The 13,129-nt window shown below is 39.4% G+C and overlaps 1 protein-coding gene across 1 annotated transcript; it reads right to left on the bottom strand.

The window, feature by feature from the left end:
* Nucleotides 1-403: 403 nt before the first annotated feature.
* On the bottom strand, nucleotides 404-6,361 carry gja3 (gap junction protein, alpha 3). The gene is made up of 3 exons (XM_088353271.1): nucleotides 6,299-6,361; nucleotides 2,296-2,696; nucleotides 404-1,357 (listed from the first exon to the last, which is right to left on the bottom strand). Exons 2-3 carry the CDS (start codon nucleotides 2,659-2,661, stop codon nucleotides 404-406), a joined length of 1,320 nt encoding a protein of 439 aa, XP_088209397.1. The 5' UTR covers nucleotides 2,662-2,696; nucleotides 6,299-6,361.
* Nucleotides 6,362-13,129: the final 6,768 nt, after the last annotated feature.

Here is a 13,129-nt window from a genome sequence, read left to right as displayed (position 1 = left end):
GTACTCGGTGTGGCACTGAGTCCTGTGTCCGGTCAGGTGAAAGTGGAACTGGGGGACAGCGGTCTGTTCAGAGGAAGTGGAAGAATGGGTCGGGGAGGTAGCTTTCATCTCCTTGGTCTGCTTCTCCGTGGCCAGGTTGGCCCAGTTTTGCTGGTCTTTGATAATCCTTTAAAGTGCCGGCAAAATCTCGCCATGTACACCAAGAAGAAAGTCGACCCGCAATCACTGTATCGCAAAAACCACATTGAGATCTTTCTTCCGAAACACACAAATGAACTCCGGCTCTTGATTGAGAACCTCGCGTGAAAGGGACTACCGGTAGTTCACTCGATCGACTGAAGTCTACCACAGAGTATTTTGGGGTTCAGGAAGCCGTTCTTCTTGGGTTTGAGAGGTTCAAGGCTCATACCGCCAGGTCGTCAGATCTCGGTCGGACGCTGCCGCTCTTGCTGGCTCGACTCAACCGCCGAGGGTCTACCCCCACGTTCCCTGGGGGCCTGTGCATCTCCACCGTGGTGGTTGGGCTGCTGAGGCGGACGTTTTTAGACTCTTTGGCTTCGGAGCCCTGACTGCTGCCAGGACACGAACTTGACGCCAGGGTACTGGGTGTGGTACTGAGTCCGGTGTCTGGGACAGCTGTCCGTTCAGAGGAAGTGGAAGAATGGGTCGGGGAGGTGGCTTTCATCTCCTTGGTCTGCTTCTCGGTGGCCAGGTTGGCCCAGTTCTGCTGGGCGGCCAATCGATGGTTGTTATTGTTGCTGATGTAGTAATGGGCCGCAGGTCCGTGTTGGCGCATGGCCTCCTCCTGCTGCAAATTGTCCATCTTAAACTCCCCCCGAGGTAGAAAGACCCTGCTTCCGGCCGTCACCTCCGTGTACTTGCCAGGGTAGGCGCCCTCGGTCCTCGGGGTCGAACACCCCCTGCTGGCGGGACGCCGCGCCGACTCTTGATCCGCTATGGCCCTTCGGGTCATGCCCTGCTTGAGTTTCTTCCACCCCAGGTGGTAGATCTCCAGGAGGTTCAGAAGCAGCGAAAGGCAGGCCACCACCAGCATGAAGATGATGAAGATGGTCTTCTCGGTGGGCCGGGAGATGAAACAGTCCACCGTGTTGGGGCAGGGCCAGCGGCCGCACTTGTACAGGGGTTGCAGTCGGAAGCCGTACAGGCAGTACTGTCCCAGGATGAAGCCCACCTCGAAGAGGGTCTTGAAAATGATGTTGAAGACGTAAGTGCGCAGGAGAGCTCCCCGGATCCGGACTTTGCCTTGTTCGTCCCGGACGGGAAGCTTGGCTTTTTTGCCGCCGCCTTGTTCCCCACCGTGGTTGTCCCCGCTCCTGAACAGAAGTTCTTTCTCCTCCTAGAGGCGAGGAGAAGAAGGACTTACTCTCCTGCGTTAAAACATGCTAATACCGAATTTTGCTCACAGTTTCTGATAAGAGATTACACCGCAGGTCTTCAGCCTTTTTCTCTTTCTTTGTCTCTCTCTTCAGTCTCTCTCTCTCTCTTTCTCTCTCCTTATTCTCTCTTTCTCTTGCAGTCTCTCATTTTTTTCTTTCTTTCTCTCTCATATTTCCTCTGTCTCATTCTTTAACTTTCTCTTTCTCTTTTTCCCTCTCATTCTTTCATTCTTTTCTGTTTCTTTTCTTTCTCTCTATCTCCCTCTCTCGTTTTTGTTTTTTTTTCCTTTCTTTATATCATTGTGTTTCTCTTTCTGAGTCTCTCTCCTTTTTTTCCACTTTCACTCTTACTCTCTCTTTTTCTCTTTCTTTTTTCTGTGTTTATATCTCAATATCACTGTCCCTCTTTAACCTTTTTCTCTTTCTATGTCTCTCTCTTCTGTCTCTCTCTCTCTCCTTATTCCCTCTCTTCCTCTTGCGCTCTCTCATTTTTATCTTTCTCAATCTCTTTTTCTCTCTTGTATTCCCTCTGTCTCATTCTTTAACTCTTTCTTTTCTCTTTTTCCCTCTCTCTCTTTTCTTTCTCTCGCTCTCTTTCTCTCTCTGTTTTTCTTTTTTTTTCCTTTCTTTGTATCATTGTGTTTCTCTTGCTAAGTCTCTCTCCCTTTTTTCCACTTTCACTCTCTTACTATTTCTCTTTCTTCTTTCTCTCGCTTTCTTTTTTCTCTCTTTATTTCTCTATCACTGTCTCTCTTGTCTTTCTCTCCCTTTTCCATCTATTCTCCCGCGAGTTTTCTCCCCCACCGCTTGGTCCCCGATCCCAAAGGAGTCCCCCCCGAAACCACCTTCAAACCTTATCCCCCCGCGAGACGTTCCTTCAAGGAGAAGAGTTCCTCACCTCTTCCCGGAACTTGCGGGCCTTCCGCAGTTCTTCCTCCTTTTCCTTCAGTTTCTCCTCCATGCGAACGATGTGAAGAACGTGGCCCAGGTAGATGAGGGTGGGCGTGGACACGAAGATGATCTGGAGGACCCAGAAGCGAATATGGGAGATGGGGAAGGCCCCGTCGTAGCAGACGTTCTCGCAGCCCGGCTGCTGGGTGTTGCAGGTGAAGTCCGACTGCTCGTCCCCCCAGACGTCTTCGGCGGCCGCCCCCAAAACCAGAATCCGGAAGATGAACAGGACCGTCAGCCAGACTTTGCCCACCACCGTGGAATGCTCCTGAGCGTTCTCCAGGAGACGCCCCAGGAAGCTCCAGTCTCCCATGCTTCAAGACTGCCGGCTCGAGGACCACGCCGTACCTGGAACGCAACGGAGATTCATCGGGACGGCCCACTAAATCATCGGCTGTTCTCTGCCCTGTCGTTATTGTTCATTGCATTGATGCATTCACAACAAGGGTCTCCTACGTCAGGGGTGTCGAACTCCTTTGAACTCGGGGGCCACAGGATAGAACAAAGATTCTGTCGGGGGCCGGACAAGTAGATTCAAGAGAGATAAAGAAATAAGAGAAAGAGGGAGGGAAAAAGAGAGAGGGCGGGACAAAGAAAGAAAAAGAGAGAGAGCGTGAGAAACAAAAGATAAAAAGTCGTGAGAGAGGGGGAAAAGAAAGGGAGAGGAAGAAAGAAATCCAAAGAGAACTCTCTTTCTCTAACTCTCTCTCTCTAACTGTGTCTCTCTAACTCTCTCTTTCTCTAACTCTCTCTCTCTCTCTAACTGTGTCTCTCTCTCTCTAACTGTGTCTCTCTAACTCTCTCCCTTTCTAACTCTCTCTCTCTCACTCTCTCTGTCTCTCTAACTGTGTCTCTCTAACTCTCTCCCTTTCTAACTCTCTCTCTCACTCTCTCTGTCTCTCTAACTGTGTCTCTAACTCTCTTAACTCTCTCTCTCTAACTCTCTAACTGTGTCTCTCTAAATTTCTCTTTCTCTAACTCTCTCTCTCTCTCTATAACTGTGTCTCCCTCTCTAACCCTCTCTTACTCTCTCTGTCTCTCTAACTGTGTCTCTAACTCTCTCTCTCTAACTCTCTCTTTCTCTAACTCTCTCTCTCTCTAACTGTGTCTCTCTCTCTCTAATTGTGTCTCTCTAACTGTCTCTCTCTCTAAATCTGTCTGTCTCTTTAACTGTGTCTCTAACTCTCTTTCTAACTCTCTCTTATCCTCTCTCTGTCTCTAACTGTGTCACTCTCTCTCACTCCCTCTCTCTCTCTCTAACTCTCCCTCTCTCTAACTCTCTAACTTTCTCTCTCTTTCTCTCTCTTTATCTCTCTCTCTCTTTATCTCTTTCCTTCTTTCTTTATCTCTCTCTCTAACTCTCTCTCTCCCTCTCTTGCTCTCTCGCGGCTTTCCTTTCCGCGAATCGCAGGCTAGCCGCTAAGCCAGTGGGCTCCAGCGGTCGTCCGGCATTTGCTGAGACGGACATTCGTGTCGAAACACAAAAAGGAGCGCGGGCAGAAGAGTGGGGACCCGTGGACGCGCCCCCTTTTCTCAACTCCGCACGGTCCCTTTAAACCATCAGTGGCAATCCAAACGGAAACAAGAAGAAAAAGCTATGATGCTTTGCCAGATCAAGTAGCACCTGAAGAACATTACAATCTTCCTTGTTTTTTCCCCGGTCGTCATTTTGTAGTATTGCCGCGGTATTATTTTCGTTTTTATTTTTGTAGTGTTTCTGCAGTTTGACTGTTGGAGTATTTCTGTAGTATTTTTATAGTATTACTGTACTTTTATCTTAAAGTATTTAATCAAATTTCTGCAGTATTTGTAGTATTTGCATAGTACAATTTGTGTATTTCTGCAGTTTAACTTTTGCAGTATTTCTGTAGTATTTTTATAGTATTACTGTACTATTATCTTAAAGTATTTTATAAAATGTCTACAGTATTTGTAGTATTTCAACAGTACAATTTGTGTAGTATATGTATATGGTATTTTTGTAGTATTTTTGCAGTTGTGTTTTCTTGGTATTTCCATGGTAAAATATTTGTAGTACCGGGGTACATCTGTGGTATTTTTATAGTATTATTTGAGTTGTTTTTTTGTAGTATTTCTGCAATTTTATTTTTTTCTTGTATTTTTGTATTATTTTTATAGAATAACTATACTTTTATTTTGAAGTATTCTATAGAATTTCTACAGGATTTTTAGTATTTCCATAGTAGAATCTTTGTAGTATATATATATATATATATATATATAGTATTTTTGTAGTATTTTTGCAGTTGTGTTTTCTTGGTATTTCCATTGTAGAATATTTGTAGTACATCTGTGGTATTTTTGTAGTATTTCTGGAGTTTTATTTTTTTCTTGTATTTCTGTCGTATTTTTATAGTATGACTATACATTTATCTTGAAGTATTTTGTAGTATTTCGACAGTGTTATTTTGGTAGTGTTTCCATAATACAATTTTTGTAGAAAATATGTAGAATTTTAGTAGTATTTTTGCAGTTTTTTTAAACAAGCCAATAAAAAAAATAAGTTAAATTACTATTTTTTTTTTTTTCAAAAATGAAAGCACAAATAAGAAGTTAATAGCAATAAATACTGATAATTATTTGGCATTGGGGGAAAAAACATTTTTGCTTTATATTTAAAGGAAAATGCAAAAGAATTTAAAAATGAATAATATTTACATACATGTCATTTTAAAATGTACTATTTCACTTGCTTTGCAAAATGTTCGAAACTATGACAATTGTGCAAATATAATTATAATTATTACATATTTATTATTATACATTCTCAAAATGATTCCGTGCAATAAGAAATACAATATTAAACTGGAATTGCATCAAAATGCAAAAATATCTCAACATTTTTAATTACATTTAAAATCCTTTCAAGATAAAAGCAAAAAAAAAGGATATTAGAAATATACAATTCGATATCAACTTAAATATCAACTAATAAATGAATTTTAACTTCTTTTGAAGAGAGATTTAAATATAAGTTAAAAACTACAAAAATAAGTCATCGATATACGACCGTCGCAAAATAAAATATTGAACATGTTCTTTTTAATTCAAACTGATTTTGTGTCAAATAAATACAAATCAAACACATTTTGGCAAATAATTAAGGTTAAATGAAAATTGATTGAGTACATTTGTTTGCAATTAAAACCCTAAATGTAAAAAAGGAATTCTTAATACACACAATTAAAGCAACATGTAAAAAAGGAATTACAGTATACATAATTGACTAAAATAGTGTTTTAAAATACACTGTTTAATTGTACGGTAGCTTCTATCTCGGTATCGTTTTTTTTCGTTGCATACGAAGCGAGCGGTTTGATGCTACTTTGCGCATGCGTCTGCTGCCTGGGGATTTCCCATCATGCATCATTCCATGGTAGTTATGTAGTGAGAGGAAGTCCGTCTCTTTGTAGAAAACTGGCTTTTTCGGCTCAACTCATAAAAGACTCAAACGGCTCACTTGCTTTGATGCATTATATTACGAACCATTATTGTTGTATAAAGAAATTAAGAAAAAAAGGAAGTATAAAAGGAGAACATGAAAAAAGTCAGGTTTGTGGTGATCCCTTAAATCAGTATATTAGCAACAATAATTGAATGCAGAAAATAAAAAAATGTATTATTCTACTTCATTCTGATTGCATGTATTTTTTCCTTCTACAGTGAACGTCCAAGCGACTTCATTTTTGAACCTTTTTATAATAAAGCTCATTCACGTCGAGCAACTCAGTATCTCACAACAAAATGTTCACTAACAATATATATGATATAAGGAAACACATGTACAATAGAACATGTTCAACTACATAGATAAATAAGGTGTAAGATTATTTTGTAAGGGAAAATACAATATTTTGTTGGGGCATGGAGCCCTGGAGCGTGACAGGTATGATGGCTCAAAACACACACAAGAAAAAGAATCAACTTACACAAATGTCCTTGTATTAAAAGTAATAAATCCATGGAATGAACTTCTTGATCTTCTCCACTCCTGCAAAAGTACACAAAGGTTAAAATCGTGTTAGGTAACCTTTCCCCTGCCATATTAGGTGGCTTTATTTAGATATCCCCCCCAAAAATGCTGAGTTTTTAATATATTACCAATAAATCCATTGGGGGGGGGACTTTATAAAGGTAATCCCAAACAAGAACGGGACAATAAAAAGGGAACAAAGCAGACGCTACTAGAGAAAAGGGGCACCATTGTTTCCGTCGGTGGACGTTTAGGAAAAATGTCGATCTTAAAATAAGATGAATAATGGCTATCCTTCCATATGTTGAAGAAAGAGAAAGAAGTCCTCGTACCTGAACGCAGCAGAAGAGACGCGCTTTAAATGGCACTGCCGACGCTCACATCCTCTGGGGGCCCCCCGGGCCACGATTCCACCCCTCCTCCATTACAAAGCACAAAAAAGACACACGCGTGCACAAAAAAACAAGTATACCGACCTCCTCCAGGGTGCGCAAATATGGAAAAAAAATTAAATCCATTTTAAAAAAAGAAACTATTGTTTAGTTTAGTGATGCGTTCATGGGTCACCGCTGGTGTGGGAGCTTTGGTCACTCCCACGACACCCCTCTCTAAAAAGTTCGTTGATCCCTAAAAAAGTAAAAAAATCAATTTAAAAAAAACCACACGGATCCGTGTAAGTCAAAATTTCTTTACTAGAAATTATAAGCATTCATTGGAAAGCAATACAATTATCGTCAAAATTTATTTTAATACAAAAATAAGACATGAGGTCAAAAATAAATCGTAAAAATTTTCTGGACTTTCTAAAAAAGTCGTGCTACCTCCACCAGGGTGTGTAATAAGAAATAAAATCAATAAAATAAAATAAAAACTATTTAGTTCGGCAATGTGTTCAGGCGTCACTGCGGTTGTTAGAACAGTGGGTACGCATAACCGCCTTCCACTAACCCTAATTGAAAAAAACACAGAATTGTACGAATTATTTTTCATGTAATAAAATGTGATTAAATACAATTATTTTTCTGATAAAAAAAAACCCGAATTTATTCGTTAAAAAGCTAGTGTTTAGTTTTATAGTGCGTTCAGGCATCGCTGCCAGTGTGGGAACTATTTCCAGTCATCTTTGCGCCCTCACACCCACTTCCCTATAAAGTTCGTCGAGCCTTAAGTGAAAAAAACGGATAACAGACGGAAATGTATTATTATTTAAATGTGTTAAGATAAAATTAATCAACCAAACAAAAACTCAAAGGGGAAAAAAATACATTTAAAAAAAAGCTGTCGAGTTTGGTGGTGCATTTGGGTGTCGCTGACGGTGTGGGAACTGTCAACAACTAGCGCACCTTCCTCCCCGAGTCGATAAAATCGCTGACAGATGACTTCCGTTGTCAAATTAAAATCATTTACACAGAATACATTGAAAATGAATTAATAGATACGAAGGAAATCAAGTGAAATTACAATATTTCGTTTTAAATCTTCAAATAAATGCCGGGTTGTAAAATAAACAACTAACGTTATATAATCGATGTTGTTAAAGATGAAATGACTTTTGCCCTCTTCTTTTATTTTTGGAACAGAGGACAAAGACAAGGTTCCTGTGGTTATTTAAGGGAGGTGACAATTCAAGCGCGATTAGACACTCGCTAAAAAAAGACCTGTGCGGAAAGCTGATACCAGGCCATGAAAATGGCGTGTAGGCGCCTTCAAATTAGCTTAGCATGTTGCTAAGTCTGAAGAAGAAATAATATGATCTGCTACCTTACCATCATGGCGGAGTTTGTGTGTCCCAATGATCCTAAGGAGTGTTGGGAATTAAACATCAAAATGTAGCGTTTACCAAATTGATCGAATGAGTGATTTGACTCCATTAACCAAACACAACCTAAAAATGATCAGGAAGCCGACATTTCCACACAGGGGCAGATTTATTTTCCCTAACAATTTAACTAAGTGTACTCCATCTAAGACGGCCGAAGTGACGTTGGAGTCTGTGTGAAACCTTCTTCTGAAGCCCTCTAGCTTTTTCCTATTGGCCATCTTCTCCCCGCATAATGGTGTGCCGGCTCCTCCCATGGGCGTGCCAAGGAAGCCCGACGTTGGCTTCACAATCTCATAGACTAGCGTCATGATGTCTGGCTTCCTCAAAACAACGCCTGCTGTCCTGCGTCAGAGACCTGTTATCAAAATCCCCTAGACAAAATATTATGCATTTCGAACAGCCTGTCTTGTTATTGAACTAAAGCCCAGTCGGTGAAAATCTTGTATTAAATAAATGTAACTTGTATTCAATCGTATGAAATCGTTTATAGTCAAATGTATAAAATCCTTCAGGAGCTATGTTGTTTGGGTAGGGTCACCGGTGAAGAACCTAGGTTAAAAACTCAGACACAGAGGGAGTTTGGTGAGACTTGGGAACAGCTTCGAGGAAATTCTGGTCCAACCATCATCTCAGGGTGGAAGTGGTGTGTCGTCTACTCTGCGTATAGTCAAGATGGGGCCTTGCTGACCTCGACCTGGCTACTACGAAGACCTCCTTAATCCCACCAAGATGTCTTCCTCTGAAGAAGCAGAGCCTGGAGACTTCCAGGTAGGCTCTCCTATCTCTCTTGGGTTGAAGTCACTGAGGTGGTCTAAAAGCTCCTCGGTGGCAAGGCCCCAGGGGTTACTGAGATCCGCCCGGAGTTCATTAAGGCTCTAGATGTTGTGCCGTGCCATGGTTGACTCACAAAATAAGGAGAGGATCTATGGACTGGCAGACTGGGGTGGTGGTTCCCCTTTTCATGAAAGGGGGACCAGAGAGTGTGTACCAACTAAAGGGGTATCACACATTCCAGTCTCCCTGGTAAGGTCTATTCAAGGTACTAAGAGATGGGGCTTTCAGGATCCAAGAAGAGCAGTGTGGGTTTCATAAAGTCTGTGGAACAGTGGACTAGCTCTACACTCTCTGCAGGTGCGTGGACGTTTACCTATCCAGTCCACATGTGTTTTGTGGACTTAAGAGAAGGCCTTTGACATGGAGCGATGTGTGGGGTGCTTCAGGAGTGCCTCAAGCTGTGATCTTCAGCTCCTACAGTAGCAGTTCGCAGCAGAGTGTGAAGCGGCCGGGATAAAGATCAGCGCTTGCTTCCAAGTCCGAGACCATGGTTCTCAGCCAGAAAAGGGTGGCATGCTCTGGTCAGGTGTGTGATCCTTCCCCTAGTGGAGGAGTTCATGTATCTCGGGGTCTTGTTCATGAGTGAGAGTAGGATGGAACGGGAGATCGACAGACGATCAGTGCAGCGTCTGCCATCGTGTAGACTCTGTACCAGACCGTCTTGGTGAAGAAGGAGCCGAGGATCTACTTTTCTTCCCTCACCTATGGTTATTAACTGTGGATCATGACTGAAAGAACATGACTCCAGATACAAGCGGCTGAAATAAGTTTCCTTCAGGGGGTAGCTGGGCTCTCCCTTAGAGATGTGAGAAGCTCGATAATCCGGGAGCGACTCAGTGTGGAGCCGCTGCTCATCTGCATGGAGAGGAGCCAGTTGAGGTGGCTCGGGCATCTGATGAGGATGCCTCCTGGACGCCTCCCTCAGGAGGTGTTCCAGATATGTACCACCAGCTGGAAGCCCCTGGACAAGCTTGAGAGACAATGTCTCTAAGCTAGCCTGGGAACTTCTCAGGATCTCGCTGGATGAAGTGGCTGGGGAAAGGGTGGTCTGGAGAGTAGATGGACCTGCAAGGTAAATTTTAGACAAATTTGAGTCTTCTTGTGATTAAGGGCTATACAAATAATCATGACTTGACTTGACAAGTGTTGTTTTGAAATTGGCAGTTCCTTCAATAGCCACTAAGAGGCAGTATCGCCCTGCGAAGATCAGATCTATTTCCGGTCTTCAGAGATGAAATTCCCTTTATTTTCAGTTCAAAGATGGTTTAATAATAGTCTGAACATACTTTTGTGACTTTAAGTGATTAAAGAATACACAAAAAAGCACGACTTGAGTTCTTAAGTTTTGTTTTAATTAATTAGTTCCCGTAGTGTCCACTGTCAGGCAGTATTACTTCCGGTCTTTAGAGATAAGATTTCTCTTGTTTTTCATTTCACAAAATACTTAATAAAAAATAAAAAAATAAAATCTAAACAAAATGTTATATTACTACCATTGTAATTCATTTTAAATAGATTTACTGAAGTTTTACACAAGTTTAACACTTTTACATCCAGCAGTTCCTCCGATGCCCACTAGGTGGCAGCAGCGCCCTCCAATGATATTTACGTTTTCCGAAATTTAGAGGTTAAAATGTCACTTCCGGTCTTCGAAGGTAGTCATTTTAATCAATTTTTAACCAATTTACCGCAATTAACTCCATTTTGTGTGCTTTTTAAAGGATTTTAGTCTGGTTTGCGATACTTTATGTTCAAAGTGGCTGACTTGTTCATATTTTCGTGTTAGTTGGACACATTTATTCCGTTTTAAGACGCTAGCTTAGCACAATTACGCATTTTTATTTCCGAGGTCACTGAAATAAAAAGTAAACATAAAGGTAAATGAGCTTGGCAAATTTCTAAATCTAAACATTTTTTTCAATACACTGAGAGTTTGACTTCGAAAACGTAACATTTAAATTCAAGCACTTTCAAGGGTTTCAAGCAACCGTACGAACTCTGAAATTTCTGCCCAATTTGGGTTTATGGGTGCGCCTTATCGTTCGAAAAACACGGTATTATTTCATTCATTCAGTTTAAACCTGAAACAATCGTTTCTTTATTTATAAAACTTTTTATTTATTTATTCTTTTATTCATTAATCATCTTTGATCTTTGTTGTACATCTAATTACAATAATCCCTCGTTTTTCACGGGAGTTGCGTTCCCAAAAAGGAACCTTTATTTATAGATACTCTATTATACATGGAAGTGCTTCAGGAAATACTATTAGTGAAATGGAGAGGCAACACAACTACAGTGGTACTATAATTGAAAAACAAAAATACTTCTACAGAAATATTATGAGACAAAATACAGCTGAACAACTATTGTAATACCTCAAAAATACCTCTATAGAAATACTACAAACATAACACTACAGCAATAGTATAAAAATACGACTACCAAAATATTATGACGAAAATACTACTACCAAAATATTATGACAGAAATACTACAAAAATACTACTATGGGAATACTCCTGCAGAAATACTCCAAAAAAACTATAGTAACATTACAAAAATACTACTCCCAAAATATTATGACAGAAATACTTCAAAAATACTACTCCCAAAATATTATGACAGAAATAGTACAAACATACCACAGAAATACTACTACGGAAATACTCCTGCTGAAATACTACAAAACCAACAGTAACATTACAAAAATACTATGACCAAAATATCATGACAGAAATGCTACAAAAATACTACTACCAAAATATTATGACAGAAATACTACAAAAATACCACAGAAATACTCCAAAATTACTACAATGGAAATACTCCTGCAGAAAGACTACAAAAAAACTACAGTACCATTACAAAAATACTACTACCAAAATATTATGACAGAAATACTACAAAAATACTTCTATGGAAATACTCCTGCAGAAATACTACAAAAAAACTACAGTAACATTACAAAAATACTACTACCAAAATATTTAGACAGAAATACTACAAAAATAATACAACTATACTACGGTAAAAGTAACTATGGAAATGCTACAAAATACTACTACCAAAATATTATGACAGAAATACTACAAAAATACTTCTATGGAAATACTCCTTCAGAATTACTACAAAAAACTACAGTAACATTACAAAAATATTACTACCAAAATATTATGTCAGAAATACTACAAAAAATACTACTATGGAAATACACCTGCAGGAATACTACAATAAAACTACAGTAACATTACAAAAATACTACTACCAAAATATTTAGACAGAAATACTACAAAAATAATACAACTATACTACGGTAAAAGTAACTATGGAAATGCTACAAAATACTACTACCAAAATATTATGACAGAAATACTACAAAATTACTACTATGGAAATACTCCTGCAGAAATACTACAAAAAACTACAGTAACATTACAAAAAATACTACTACCAAAATATTATGACAGAAATACTACAAAAATAATACAACTATACTACAGTAATATGAAATATGGAAATGTTACAAGAATACTACAGAAATACAACAGAAATGCTAAGTATATACTACTATGGAAATACTACAGCAGCAATACTATTTAAATAAAACTACAGTATACTACAAAAGAGCAGCCATTTGAGACTTTTTGTGATACTGTAAACATGACTTGACTTTTTATTTTTGCAGTTCCTCTGATTTCCGCTAAGGGGAGGCATTGCTCTACAAGCATCTACTCGATCCAGTATGCGCAGGTGATATTCCTCTTCCGGTTCTTCAAAGGTAATCCCTTTATCTGATTCAATTTTTATATTTTAAATTATTCTATCACTTTAAACACACAAACATATTTCAAACCAAGAACAAATGATTTATTTCTTGTCATATATTCGTCATACTTGATTTTCATTTCACAAAAAGCTGCAAAAAAAGTTTTAAGCGAGTAAATAGGCTACACAATCTCTGTAACAACAAAAGTACATAAACTCGATGTCAGTAAAAATCTTGAAAATCACTCCGCTGCGACCGAATAAAGAACATCACGCAGGAGTTAATAAATAAATCAGTCACATGACTTTTTCTTCAAGCACAAATCTTCAACAGTCACTTCAAGTGGAATTCAATCAATTGCA

This window comes from Urocampus carinirostris, chromosome 14, assembly GCF_059441175.1.
Source record: "Urocampus carinirostris isolate Australia breed hairy pipefish chromosome 14, RoL_Ucar_1.0, whole genome shotgun sequence".
NCBI classification, from domain to species: Eukaryota; Metazoa; Chordata; class Actinopteri; order Syngnathiformes; family Syngnathidae; genus Urocampus; species Urocampus carinirostris.
This window is presented reverse-complemented; position numbering and strand designations above follow the sequence as displayed.

What these genes read in the sequence shown, in the direction of transcription:
- gja3 (XM_088353271.1), bottom strand. Translation starts at nt 2,661, where the DNA reads ATGGGAGACTGGAGCTTCCTGGGGCGTCTCCTGGAGAACGCTCAGGAG. An exon ending in CCCGCAAGTTCCGGGAAGAG is followed by an intron (nt 1,358 to 2,295) that starts GTGAGGAACTCT and finishes CCTCGCCTCTAG; the next exon opens with GAGGAGAAAGAACTTCTGTT.